Source organism: Glossina fuscipes, unplaced genomic scaffold (genome assembly GCF_014805625.2).
Source record: "Glossina fuscipes isolate IAEA_lab_2018 unplaced genomic scaffold, Yale_Gfus_2 116, whole genome shotgun sequence".
NCBI lineage: Eukaryota > Metazoa > Arthropoda > Insecta > Diptera > Glossinidae > Glossina > Glossina fuscipes.
In genome coordinates this window covers 3134332-3149439 of record NW_023998459.1, presented here as the reverse complement: position 1 = coordinate 3149439, position 15108 = coordinate 3134332, and the positions used below count along the sequence as shown (strand labels likewise).

Genomic DNA, 15108 nt, shown 5'->3' with positions numbered 1-15108 from the left:
CACAGACCGACAGACACCCTACCCAAGGTTTGTTCGCGGCCGTTACAAACGTTTCTTCCCAAATCTCTCAGGTAGCCATTATAAAAGCGGTGAAATTAGTTTATTCCTTTCAAAGTAATTAAAGGATAGCAGGTCCGGTTTTGCCCGTTCCAAAAAAAAGCCTCCAACAAGCATCTGATGGGATATATAGGGTAACTGAAAAAGAAAATTTTTCATAGTTGAAGTTGGCTGTGTAATCATAACTATGCGAATAGACCTTCTAAAACCGGTTAAAGTTAAAGATGATTTTATATATATACCCAAGTAAATATAAACCCAAGAAAAAACTACAAAGTACTTTCAATCTGGCGGAGTTTCTACTGAAGCTGAGTGAACCAACGACTCTGCTAAAACCACATCACTCTATAAGTATGAGATCTAACATATATGGCAACATATGGTTTGATCATAGAGACAATAATAATTGCAAATCGCGATACCATCAAAGGGGGCTCAAATTTATAATATTGTTACGAAAATACCAAATTTGATGATTTGACCTTTCATGAAAATGAAAATTAGTCGATTTTCTAAAAAAAAAAATTCAAAAAAAAGATGTAACATTCATGAAGCGTTTCTTATGCCATGCAAGTCGTAATTGGCGAAAAGATTAAAACCAATTTGCAGAAATTTAGTTGAAAAACGGATTAACAGATTAGTTATGAGTTTATGCAACTGTGAATTGCTTGTAAAAGGGTATACACACAGAATATTTGCGAAAGGTAAAGTCAGTGGAGAAGTGAGTCGAGTTAGTCGAATGTGAGTCGTGAGAGTCGAGTCAGGAGAATTGAATTGCAATATTCGAATGGGCAAGAGCAGAACGAGAACTAAGTTCTTGTACGTAATTTGTAAGTAGATCTCTTAAGAATTGCAAATAAAACCTATAATCTCCTAAAAACCCCAACTCACGACCTTAATTTCAAAAGGAGTTGAATAAAAAACGCAAATACACGAAAGACGCAAAGGTTAAACGTTATACAGACAAAAGTGGTATTTTGACTTATAGTGAAAAGGATGGTGAAATTAAGAGTGAAATTAACATTGGAAAAGCTCGACCAGGAGCTGAAGAAGAGGAACATAACAGCAATTGGTGGCAAACATGATAAAGAGGAGAAGATGCAACGTCGAATTAGGGAGCAACTAGAGAAGGAGAGAGAGGGTACTTTCGTACTTGAATTCTACGGCAATTTTTAGGAAGTCTACGGAAAGTATATACGTATGCCGTTGCTATGACACAGGGAAATCAGCAACGCTATACAACCATACAAAAAATTGCAAAACAAGAGTAAACACTACAACAAACTGACTGGGAAATTCAGCCACGATGGAGGAAAAACGCGTGGAGCAAAAAGGCAAAGACTATACACATATGTCGCTTGCGGCTATTATGGACGTAATACAACCAGCACAACAAAAAATGCAAACAGGACAAGAACAAATGAAACAAGAAATAGTATTTAAGATTGACAAACGTCAGGAAAGTCTGTGCGTATACTCGAGGGGTATCAGCAATTTGAAGGCAAAGTTAATGAGTTCGAAAAGAAGGTTTGCGATGCGCTAAACCAGTTTAATGTCAGATTGAATGCTCTTGAAGAAAAAGTTACTGAAGTAGTAAGTCATTTTGATGCGAAGGTGGAAGCCTTAGACGAAAAAATATGTGGATACTCTCCTAAATATCACAATTCAGTGGTATGAATTTAGTTTCAAAAGGAGTTGAATAAAAAAATTTTAATTTACGAAATGTGGTTTACATTACAATAAAACAGTGGTATATCGCGATAATATCGAAAAAGTTTAGTTTTTTTTTGTTTTTTGCAGTCTACAATTGGTGCTCTCATGTGATACTACTCTGTTTTTTTCGGCTAATTTGGCTTCTTTTTGTTTACATTCTTGACTTGCAAGTACTTTACGTTGATGTCATTTAGCGTTTTCAACGTCTTTTCTTAAATAATTTACCAACTTTTAATTTTGGTTAGATTTGAAAATTGGCCTTTGAGATGCTTATTTTTTGTTCTCTGCTGTTCATATCTACTTATCTTAGTTTGTTACTTCGGCAAAACCATAATACTCGTCCAGTTTTGCGCAGATCTTCGTCTGTCACGGAAACATGGTTAAAGTCTGATACGCGTTCTTTGGAAATTTTTTCCAACACTTTTCCTGTTTTCAGAAAAGATCGATTAGATCGTAGTCGTAGTGATGTTTCAACTGCCGTATCAGTTGCTTTTTCGTCCTACTCATTTGAACTTCTAATTCTTCCCGACGTGAGGCTTATTGGTAGTTTTGTGAGAATTGGCAATAAACATTTCTACTTATATACTCTTCAAAAGGGGATATTTCTACTTTCAAGAAATATGCTGGTTTTATATATGGCGTGGGTGAAACGTTAAAACCTATTGGTGGTGGAAGACTTTAATTTACCGTAAGTCATTTGACGTTATAGTAATATTTCAAGATTTACGGCCTTACCACCTGATACAGTTATTGTATGTTGCAATAAATTCTTTGATCGAAACCTATTTCAACACAGTCATACTCTTAATAGTAATGGCGGATAGCTTTGCTTTGACAATTTCCCGGAAATAGCTGGAAATCGTTTTCAGACTGTCAGTTTGACGTTTTATTACAAGTGGTGACCATCCATCAAATTATTCTGATATCTTAAAGTCCACTTGCTCAAATATACAATTTGATTTTACTAAACACAATATTTTACTGCTTTAATCTTATCATTCGCACATTATGATTGATTTTCCTGTTGATAATGTGTCAACCCTAATATTCTCGCTTTTCATTTTATTTCTTTTCATTTACTCCAATTCAATTCAACTACAAATTTTAAATTTAAGCCAAATTACACATAACTCAAATAAAAAAAATTGATTGTTTAAATAACTTCATTAAGATTTAAACAAACAAAATCGTATTTACGTTGAAGCTATTTTACATAGTACAACGAATCTTCCGTTGTTGATTCAGTCAAGAAGAAAAGGGGGTGGAAGAAAACAAAAAATATGTTCCGTTCCGCAGCTTAAAGATTATAAGCATCGAGATGTAAGTGAAGAGTAAGCAGAGGCAGGCCAAAAAAAAGTCTGGTTTTCTGTAAAAATGTTCAACTCGACCATGTATCTAGTATAATACATATGGTTGGTACGAATTGCCACAGCATAGTGAAAATAATTTTACGATGATCCAATTTTGAAGAGTTTCATATAAAACACATTTTTTTTTGATTGAAGGACTTAAGTTGTCAATTAAAACGGACAAACGGTCTCTAATACGGACAAATTCCTACATGGCTGAGAATAATTTGCAATATAACCAAGATAACAGAGTACCTATGTAGTCAATTGCATAGTCAACAGCAAAGTTCCGACACAAGCCTCCTCAATAAAGGGACGTTTTTTCGGTGGGGCGTGACCTAGTTTATTTCGTGTGGGCTATCGCCACGCACAATATAGTTAATTTAATTTTCTATTTATTTTCAATTGTTAAACGTCTGTTTGTCTAACCAAAAATTATTCTTTCTTTGTTTACCAAAATTTTACAAGCTTCAAAACAACAATATTTTGCATGAATGCTTAAAAAATGTTGTTTATGAAAATAACTATGTGAATTAATACAGTATAAGAACCACTACAATTACTTCCCCTTCAGGAAATCGAGGAATATAGTAGACTAAATATAACCCATTCGGAATATATGCTATGTGTATTTGAAAAGGTTTTTTCGTTTTCCAGCAAAGCACGTTTGGCTCTCCGTGTAGTGTAACGAAGCAAACTTCCTTACCCGCTCCGAACGTTAAAGGAGTTGTTATTCAAATGTAAATAAAAATTAACTAATCTATATGTAACTCTAGCTCATTAAACTCTACGTTCGTACATTCAAACCTCTAGTCTTGTTATCTTCACTCAAAATTGTAATGCAACGCTGCGTGACTTAGTTTTGCGGCTTTATATAAGTACTAATAAAGCTCTCCGTAAGTTTGTCTCTCGAGTAAACTTTAGCATGTGAGTGGTAGAGTGAGTAAACACACCTCGTGCATAGCTAGATAGCAACACATTGGTGTGCCAGCCAACAGTTATATATATTATATATACGATCTTTGTTTTAGTTATTCAGCAAGCTGTTAAATTAACAGGTAAGGCAGTATACTCTATCAGGAAGTATGCTCTAGTTTTGCAGCTAACCGATGGTTAACGGTTAGGTATTGTCCGTCCGGAATTAGGTCGTTAGAGTAACAGGCGAGCTCCTGCATCATTACCTTATAGGCTCCCGACCCGAAAGCACATCATAGGCACGTTATATCTTTAGGGACCCGGTGGACTGCCTGCTGAACCACTAAAATAATTAACAGATCACACTCGTAACGCAGTCACACGCAGATCATATATCTTCAGTAAAAAGAAAGCCAAGCTGCCCACTAAGTTCGTGTTGGTTTTCTTCTTTCGCTACGAAATAACTTCGCAAATAAGAAAATCTTGTATTCTTCTTGAATTCCATCAATATATATTTGATTTAACACAAAAATATGAATGTTCCGTTAATTTACCGAATAAATTTTTTGAAACGAATCACTGGACAGCCTTAAGCGAAACATCAGCTATCAGCTCACAAATTGTCTTAGTATCACCGTTAATGTCAACTTTAAAAACTTTGAGGGGTCATTCGTAAGGAGAGTCCATCGAACGTTTGCTAATTTTGCGGATATACACATATTTGCAGCTCTTTAAATGCGTAGAGATGTGAAAACCAGTTTCAGTATAGTTGATAGTGCTATAAATTAGAGCTTACATATTTTGTTTTAATTTACATAAGACATCGGTTAAATCGTTATTGATGCTAGGAGAAACAATTTCTCCAAGTAACCGGATATTTTTCCCAAATACTAGCAGACTAGGTGTAGCTCCTGGGTAATCCTTGATTGTAGGGCATAAAATTAGAAGGACAATTGGTTGCTCATCGTACGAACCTATTTGTGGTGCTTTTTCTTGTTGGCGTAGCCGCTCAACCATTCGATTTGCTTGTGGATGGCACACTGGCGTATTAGTTTCTTGTGATCCACAAAATTTTCTCGATTTTGAAAACATTTCAGATATGAATCAGTAGTGATGGTAAATGAGACTCGAATGCGACATACATAATTCTTCAAGAAGGTAGAAATAGCTGGTGTTTAATATGCATTTCTAAGGAGAATTGCCGTCGGGAAACATGTAAATCGATCTGTAATGATTAGTATATGGATATGTCCCTTAGATTGGCCAAATATGTCTAAATCTGTATGTTGGAAACGACCTTTCTGAATGAGGATCTTACTAATTGGAGGTTTGATATGTTTATTTATTTAAGCTTTTTTGCCATTTAATACATTCAGATGTTCGTACATTGATGTTTTCTAATTAATTTGCGTGTATCTCTTGTTCCTGGATGAGAAATGTTATGTAATTTCTCGAAAGTTATGTTTCGCATTGCGTTTGAAACATAAGGTTTTGGACTGGATTGCCTTTTGTCGCACCATGTTTCTAACTAATTGGCAGTTCTCAAATTTTGCACATATTAATGATAATAGCTTACTATACCATAGAACTTTTGCATTTGTTTAACATTTTGAGGAGCATGAAATTCTTTAATAGCTCTTGTCTTCTCAGGCTTTCGAATATATTACGACCTCAGAAATCTACGATTGACACAACAAACATGCACCCTCCGGGTTTAACGTTAAGTCCATGCTCGTCTTCGAAACACTGCCCTTAACTGTTCAATAAGCTCTTCTCCATTATTACCAACGATGAGAACTTCATCTATATACGCGAACTTGAAATCAATGCCATGTAATATTTCATTCCATGAAGCGTTACAAAGTTTGTTAGATTTGCAAAGGCCGAAAGGCACTCGAAGGAATTCGAATATGTTGAAAGATGTTGTAATCACGGTTTTGTGGATATCTTCTTTAGCCATAGTAATTTGGTGATACACCGTAAATAAATCCAGCTTGAAGAAAACTTTTTTATTAAACTAGCACATATATATGAAATCGTAATCGTATTAAGTCTCCCAAAATCTCTATGTAGTTGATAATTTTTAGATTCTTTTTTAGGAACTAAATGACGAGCAACAAGAGAGGTTGAAAAGTCTGCAAATACCAAACTTAGCCACAAATTCAAACTCACTTTTCGCAATTCTCACTTTAAATGGGTCTAATCTCCTAGATCTAGAGTATGATAGTGGACCTTCTCTTACAACTCTATGAACAATCGAATGTTTAACGGGTTTGTTGTAGTCTGGTTGCGAAAATAAAGAAGGAATTCTTTAGGGAGCTTACTATATTTGTTGTCCACAGAAAATAATTTTGGTGAAGCTAACTTGAAACTAAAAGAGGGTGCTGTGATATGCAAATTAATTAGCGGATCGATCAAACCTTTCTGTTTGACATCAATTAACAATCCATATTCTAATAAGAAATCTGTACTAACAATAGGTTGGGGTAAATCCATTAGTGTAAAACTATAGGAAGCTCTCGACGCAGATAGAGATTAACGTTAACAAATGTTTTGCCAAAAGTAGTAATGGATCAATTGCAGCCAGAGTAACTTCAGACGAACGTTTATATTCTTTAATTTTATTAACTGGGAGCACAAAAATTTCAGCACCACTGTCTATGAAGTAATTTAGTTCGTTTTCTTTATCGAAATAAAAAGACGACTACTTGAATGACCTAAAAACCAATTATGCATCGCCATAATAATGGGGCATACGAAAGCGACATTTGCAAACCCACGATTTGACAATCTTCAAAATAGAAATGTTTTATTTAAATGAATGTAAAGTTCAAGTGAACAAATGTTATTTACAAATACATTTATGTGCATTAACGCAACAGAAGAACAGCTACAGCCCGTTATGAATGTCCCACGGAATGAGAAAATTACGGTCGGGCGGTAGCCATTCTCCGGCGTTACAAAAGGCTTCATAAGACTTTGATTTACGCAACGATCAGGTATATTCGAGAATATAAGGCCCAACAACCGTTTGCTGCAATTTGTAATACACCCTCTCAGAATCCATTAATGAATATATTAGTATTTTCTGAAGAAAAAATCGGTATCACGGAAACTATATCTTCGTTTAGGCCCAGCGGTATTTTTCGTACGTTCAAATCGCCAAGTGGTATGACAACATTGATGGAATTCGAAGCATTACCAACTTGCCTTTTCCGCGTTCGTTCGGATTAAAAAACTTCCTTTCAAAGCAATTGCCCTCCCCGGTTCAGCAACGTAATCAAATACTACTAAAATAGGAAACAAAAACTTCTTAAAAAATGCATGGGAATTGCCTCTGCGTACGATTATTTTAGCTACTCTACTAAGATTCACTTACGTCAACCATCAGAGCTATCTCAAATACTTTCAACTGATAAAGGTTTCCTTCTTATTAGCTCTAAATATTGTCTTAAAATTGTTAACTCCAAATGAAGAATCCCCTCGTACTACTTTTCCACTTCTTTTAACGACTCCGACTCCTCTGTTGTCGCGAATCTCTTTGTTAAATGGTTCTAAAGAAATTTTTCTAACGCTGATTCCAATACAACCGATTAATTAAGTACATACCCAATTCAACTCTATTTCTGTTGGATGTATAGCTTCCTTTTTCAGTTGCAAACAGACATCACAGAAAGAAAACAACAGTAGAGATATTACCCAATGTCTTAAATCTTATTAGTCGTAAACTATTGTTTTCAAACCTCAGATTTGCGTCTTATCGTTTTATTCATACTCATAACAAATAATTCAAGGTTCTGTTTAACCCCATCACCTCTGATGAACTATCCGTGACGTCTTGTGAGCCTCAAGGCTTTCTATTTCGACTATATATCAATGCTCTCCCTTCGATGGTTAAGCTCAGCCCTATCTTGTGCGCTGGCCATGTTAACTTTCTTCTTCCTTCACCTTGAAATCCCACTCTTGTCTCCTTTAATCAAAATTAGTTAATTTGCTTCCATGGTGCTCCATGAAATCAAATCTAAGAATTTCATGAAACTTTCTTTCTCAAGGAGAAATTCTTTCTCCATTCCACAAAAATTGAAAAATATGGATTTGCTGACGTGAAGCTTTCCATCAATAAAGCAAGGTCAGTGCTAGATATTATCGAACAGTGATGCAGAGATCGACGACCCTTGCGTTACGAAAAGGCTATTGGCTTAGTCAGACCCATGCTGACGTACACCTCTGTTGTGTGGCAATTCCTGCTCGTTACACTTACGAATCTTGGTTGGGATCCGCTAGTGTTTGTACCTCCTTAGGAAATTGTTAGCTTTACCATGAGTTACAGAATGTACATTTATCCTTGATCTTTCCTTCGTAGTCAAGCTAATAAATGGATTTTGGCGAGAGTACTTCGTCAAATGAACTGTAGTGTTGTAAACCGCCTCTTTAGGAATTTTCTTCTCATAAAACTCAGCCAATGTAGATATAATTATGGGCTTTGAAACCACTCTAAAGTTTTTTAATAAAATCGAAATGATATCTATAATCTTATCTCAATTTCAGACTCTTTAAATTCTATTAAGTCAACTTCCTTTCGTAGGCGCTTAGGCTCTGTGATATTTTAACTAAGTTTTAGTTTTGAATCTTAGTATGATTCAAAAATTGAACTGAATTCGTTGACTACTATCGGTCGTCAAGCTTTTGCATGTTTGCAGCGGTTTAGCGAATTAATATCGGCTAGCGATGTGCATCCGTGCTACATGTCCTCGTATTTACTTCATTTTTGTCTTGTACTTCATATCTCTTTACATATTTGGGAGTCCCATAAGTTTCCTCCTATTTTTTTTTGATGCGAAATTAATAAACGATATATTTCATTTTAATTAAATGATTATGTACTGTTGTCCTAGGAACGTTAGTGCTATCCCCTATCTCGCGCACACTATATTGTAGATTTTCAGCGAACATATTCTTGATGAGATCTGTATCCGTCGGTACGTGGCGGATGCTGCGGTCTTCATCTTTCATATCAAAATTGGCAGCCACGCTTTTCTAATAGTCGTAATGCTACTCCCGTAAACGGTGCAAACCTTGTCTGCAGTCCGCTTTGCACTACTTACTTTTTAAAAATGAAGCATAACATGCAGCAAATGCTTCTTTTGGCTATCCACATTGAACGGCGTAGAAAAAGATTTTAAAAGATACTTTGTCACTAACGAAGCCTACTTTAAAAGAGCTTCGAGATGACTGAAATCGGTGCAGTGAATAATAGATAAACCTGCATGTTTACAAGCGTAGCCGTCTCGAGGCCATGCATAGCGTGGAGCGGAAAAAACTTGTGGGACACACCTATACTTTGTAAAATTATTAATTATAAATTATTAGTATACATCTACTTAGCATAATATTAATAATAATACTTAGCATAAGATTTATTTCCAAGAGTCAATTGAACTCGACTGTTCATTCATTTTAGCTGAATTTGATATGTAAAGAAAAAAATAAATTAAACATCTTTTTGTTTCAGAATGCTAATCAACCAGTAAATCACCCAGCTCTATATACTTTGCAGATAGTGCTAAGAAGCTTTATTTGTTAAGAAACTATTTTATACATTTTTACCGTCTGTTGTTAAAGCGCATACAGCTGTTTAAGGCATAAAAAAACATGTCCCAAACCCTTAACAACACTCCAAGTTAGTAAGAATCCTAGCTTTTATATTTGCGTAGACAATTCAATTTAAATTTTCTCCAACAGCAGCAGCCCCGTTAAAAAAAATTTGCTTAAATATTTATTGGCCTAATAATACGCATCATGCAGTTAATATTGATGATCAGACGGACACCGTACAGGATGTTATAGAAAAAACAATAGCTCTGGTGCCCTCAGCCCAAAAACCTAACTTTAAGTATTATTCTTTACGTCTGCAGAACATGATAACAAAGGAAACGCTATGGATGAATAAAACAAGCAAAATACAAAAGTTGCTCATACATATCTGGAATGCCACATGTCCAAATATTGAATGTCCTCAGTTGCAAAAGAACATACCTTTGGAAAAGCCGTTAAACATTAACGATAGCCTGAGCATCTGGCGACCAGAATTGCGAATCCGTTACTTACCAAACAGCATTGAAGAACTACATGCAGAAGACAAAATTACTTGTCATTTTTATTTCGACCAGGTGTGTATGTTTATAATAGCAATTTATTCTGTTTTACTACAAAAGTAGTCAATATTACATTGTACAAAGGGAAATTTCAGTTCATCTGCGTAAAATCAAGCAAATTTTTAGACAAACAATTTTTAAAAGGGTATTTTTTTTAAACTGTGCCGTTATCAGAATAACCGGCTTATTTCTAATTGAAAGATTGTAAGTACATTGACGCTCACCGATACTAGCAGTTTTTATTTCTCAGTTTTGGTGGGCGTAAAAATAGTTCTATCCGAACCATTTGCAATATACCCTGCAATAAAGTGCGCTTCGGAACTTAAACACACAAATGTAGCGTGCTGAAAATTCGTTATATGAAAGTAATTGAAATTTTCATTTTTCCTCATGGTGAAAATCAGTCGATAATAGCAATTTGGCGTAGCTATTAACATTACGAGTTTTCTATTCTATTTTCTAGTCTATTCTTTAGATCTAACCTTCTATAAAGATTTTCATGTAAGTAAACCTTCATATGGCTGAAATGTCTAATATTTAATATTTTATGATAAAAACTGTTCCATAATGACAATTTGATGTAAGACTTAACGGTATCAAATTAGGTCAAGTAAGTTTGTTACTTGGCTACCACCGCAAACAAAAGATCCCAGGAAAATAAAACTTTATCTAGCTGTACTTATGCGATATGTTATGATGAAAAGTGCTCCACAATAGCTATATGGAACAAAAATTATATAGACCAAATTTCAACTGTATCGATTGATTTTTCTGGCCCCATTCCTCCAAAGGATTCTCAGAAATAGTAAGCCTTTCTACAAAATCGTCTAAGTTTTAATATATTATCATCAAAATTGGTTAATAATAGTAATTTACAATTAGTGGTAACTGAAAAGTGCAAAGTAAATTTTGTCCCAGCCAATTCTGTGTGAGTACGCGTGGAAAGTTGGAAAATATTCTACAGAAACATTAGATGCGGTAAATAAGGCAATTCAATTAATTTGAACATCGCCTAACAATATATTTTGATATAATATTTATTAAAATGACCCAACTTTATGGAGGTTGAAAACATAGTCCAGTGCGAGATAGCATACAGCTGTAGCGAGGCTGAAATCAATTACAGTTCATGTCCCAGAGAAGAACTACATGGCTGATGACGTTGTTATATGTTTAGTGCACGCAGTAAGCCCAAAGAAGTCTTCAAGTATATATGACCTCGAAAATGTAGCTTTAAAAAATATTCCTCATGAAGGAATCCGATTTTTTAGATCTGTAATTAACTCTTGTATCAAACTCCAATGTTTTGCGGATTGTCAACATTAGCCAACCCTCGATATCACTTATATACCCATTACAACCTTGAGGTATCTAAGCAGGATTTTTGAAAAGGTTATTAAAAGTAAATTATTAATAACAATTTTTCAAAAAAAAAAATGTTTGGTTTTAGAAATTGGCATAAGTCCCAAACTTCGATTAGTATAATATCCAAATATTTAAATAAATTTAAATGCAGGTAATAGCGCATGAAATTGCTTTTGCTGACCATTGAGTACGTAGGAGTTATGTTGGACAAAATGTTAATATTTCAACAATCAACATATCAAAAAAAAAAATAAATCGAGAAGAATTCTATATCCATTAAAACACAGAAATTCGAAACTTAGCACTGTAGATATCTATTATATGAAATTGTTTTTCTATCAATTACAATGTAAGCCCACTTATTATGCAGTAACTGTGCTCTAACGCATATCAATAATTTGCAAACGTAACAAAAAAAAAATACAGAAAACAAACTTTTTGCAAGACCAAATGCGTAACCTATTTTTAAGCCAACATGTGATACTTAACTTTAATTTGTAGATTTTCCCTCATTATGTACATTATACACATTGTATGAGTTCTAATATATATATATTTTTTTATTGAAATTTACAATGATAAAAATGTGAGCAAATAAATATATAATTCACGTAATTTACTTTTTCTATAATAAAACCGACATTGAACTTAGAACAATCATTCTGCGTTCTTCTATCGTTTAGGAAGTTAACGAAGGGCTTCATCACGAAAGTCATTTGCTTTTTTGTAATCTACGTACATCCTTTTGATTTTTGCGACTCCCTTTAATATAGAGTAGATAGTAGGGTAAGTAGGGTAGTAGATAAGTCTCCCCAATATCGTCCGGCTGATTGGACATTCGTTTTATTTTGCTTAGCTCGCCTACAGTAGCGTCACTCTCAATTGATTTGCACAAATGGCATTTTTATTCAGATGCGGAAATATTAAGCTGTTTTGCAATATTTTTTTTTTTTTGTTCATCGTCGTATACGTTTCACAGTTTTATTACGTCCGTCATAACGAAATGCATAATCGCTTTCCAATTTTGTTGTTAAGACGTTTTCTTGTTTGTAGCACTTTTTTTTAGTTTTCTTAACTGCGTAGTTAATTAAACTTTTCTAAACATACTTTTCTTTCTTAAAGAAGTTGTCCTGTGAAAATAACTTTTATATTCATTGAATCTTCTGCTTAGTACATTTGGACTTTCTTCTATCTTCAAACCAATAAACTTCACTACGCAAACATTCCAACCAACTCAATTCTCCGCACACCATATAATGTCACCATATATGTAAGTATCAAGTTTACACGCTTTGATGTGTGTCTATACGCACCAGATGCATGACTTTCGTAGGCCTAATCGTGTGTCGGCAAGTGGATGTGGGCTCAGTTGTCAGCCGGGCACCGCAGGGAAAGGTTAAGATAACCTGCTCAAATTGTTTTACCTCTAATCTGATGACATAGGCAGCCTGAGCAGCAACAAACCTTGGACTCACCTAACTGATCTAGATAGTGTGGTTACGAGGTGTTATGCAGCATTAGTACGCCCACTCGACCTATAATCCCATTATTTAAAACCACTAAAAAGCTAGTTGCATTCTTCGCTAAAAATGTCATAAATCATATCAATTTACTAAAGATTTCTGTTTTGCGAAACTATCAAAAATCCAAATATAGTTTTCGGCATTTTCCCATCAGCGTAGCAACTTATATTCATAAAAAAAAAAAAAACTTATACACCATAGCTGTGCAATCTCTCAATGTAGTAATATCTTAATTACAATGAGAACGACCGAAATGTCGCTAAATTTACAATTCGTTGCGATCCGTTTGGATCTTTAAGATCTCAGCTAAAATAAAAACTACCAAAATGTCTGGTAGGCCTATGGTAGTTTGATATAATTTGTTATGAACCGTATAGTAATGATGAGGGAACCAAACATAAGAAACAGTAAACTTCTGATGCTCCGATTAAAATTAATACCATCAAATATCAAAACTATATAAATTAATATAACACGATATAACCATTCGAGCAGCCCGGAAAACACGTGATTCGAAAAATTCAAAATAAATCACCGCGAAATACAATTACCAACAGCAGTGCAGTATATGGACTCTAAAAAAATTGTTTTCGTGAATCATAATTATAGAGATCAACAAAAGTATCTAATAAAATGCAAAGTTATATTACAGACGTTAACGTTAATTATTCTGAATATATCACGAGATTCAACGCCGTAATTATGAAAGCAAAACAAATTTAATCGCTCTCCAATACCCTTTTTTTAAAGACGAGGATTAAACGTTCATCAGCTTGATGCCAATATTGGAAAATTTTACGACATAACATTTTATTAGAACCACTGGTACTCTACAAAAGTACTATAGATTTATAAAAATAATTCCAATGATTAACATTGGTTAATTTATCTCATCAGTACAACTCAGTATAATTTGATAAGTACCCCTTATCACCAAACCAAAAAAACAACTTAAACCTTATGACGACTATGAAAATAGACCATCGTCAAAAAAATGTATATATATTCCATTAACGTATCCCGTAAACCTATTCATATCATGATTGGCATATTTTATCAGTAGATAAGGACCAGGCATAGAAGTTCCGCTCCGACAATTTAATTCAAACCTAGACACCATAACAGTACCCTGTAAGGAGATGGCGTGTCTAAACCTATTGTAACTCAGACATTTTCAACACACGGTTTCGCAGATTTTTAATACTCTCTGGCATGTCACTTACAGTGACATTTGCGCGGTTCAATACTAATAAGGTTTTTTTCTTCTTGAATAGATCGCTGACAAGAGAACATTTCTTTCCGATCCAATGTCTGCTCCAAAGTGCTCGCTATGTTGCAATATATCAGTTCTGCAAGTTCATCAAGCTATTTTATAGGCTTGCATTTAGTTTGGCCTCCCTGTATCCTTCTTGGTATTGTGGCTTGTCACAGCATGTAAATGTGTTTTCAAACGTCTTATATTCTGTGTATCTGGAAAATTGGTAGTAGTATAGCTAATAGTATGACGGGTAATTTTTCTTTAGTCTTTATAACAATGTGCTTTAGATTCACTTAAAACAGTATTAAAAACTTCCACAGCACAACGAAGGGTATTTTATTCGCTCCAGAGTTTTTTACAAAAGTAATTTACGGCATTCTGTTGATCATGTAAAATGTGTCTCTTGACGAGACTTCTTAAAAGAAGGAGATTATTGGACTTTGTGACAGGGAATGAAAAGAAAACTGTTTTGATGGAAAGAAAGGAACAAACATTAGAAGTGTGCGTATCCGGAAATAATTAAACTTAGGATGATTTGATATTTTAATATGGTCCTGGCATATTTTATAAGTATATGTGGAATCAATCAGTAACCTATAATTTTTATATCATAAACTGTATGTTGATGTTAAAAGCCTTCATTAGAATAAAAAAAATGAGTAAACGAATGATTACTCAGCGTAGAACTTTTCTATTAAAACCAAACACAAACTGTAATTGGGAAAAAGCGTCGCTTCTAACTGACGAAAGCGATAAGTCCTTATCCTTGTAAG

At 34.4% G+C, this 15108-nt stretch overlaps 1 protein-coding gene across 7 annotated transcripts in view; it reads left to right on the top strand.

Annotated features, from left to right (window-relative positions):
* The window catches only part of LOC119640243 (focal adhesion kinase 1), a 99735-nt gene that overhangs the window by 28002 nt on the left and 56625 nt on the right, over positions 1–15108 (top strand). For 6 of the 7 annotated variants that reach the window (XM_038038131.1, XM_038038134.1, XM_038038132.1 and 3 more), the window contains 2 exons: positions 9547–9714; positions 9777–10204. In XM_038038131.1, the coding sequence (XP_037894059.1) occupies positions 9687–9714; positions 9777–10204 (456 nt within the window). In that variant the 5' untranslated portion in view covers positions 9547–9686. The remainder of the gene's footprint in view (positions 1–9546; positions 9715–9776; positions 10205–15108) is intronic. The other variant, XM_038038135.1, reaches the window with a different exon arrangement.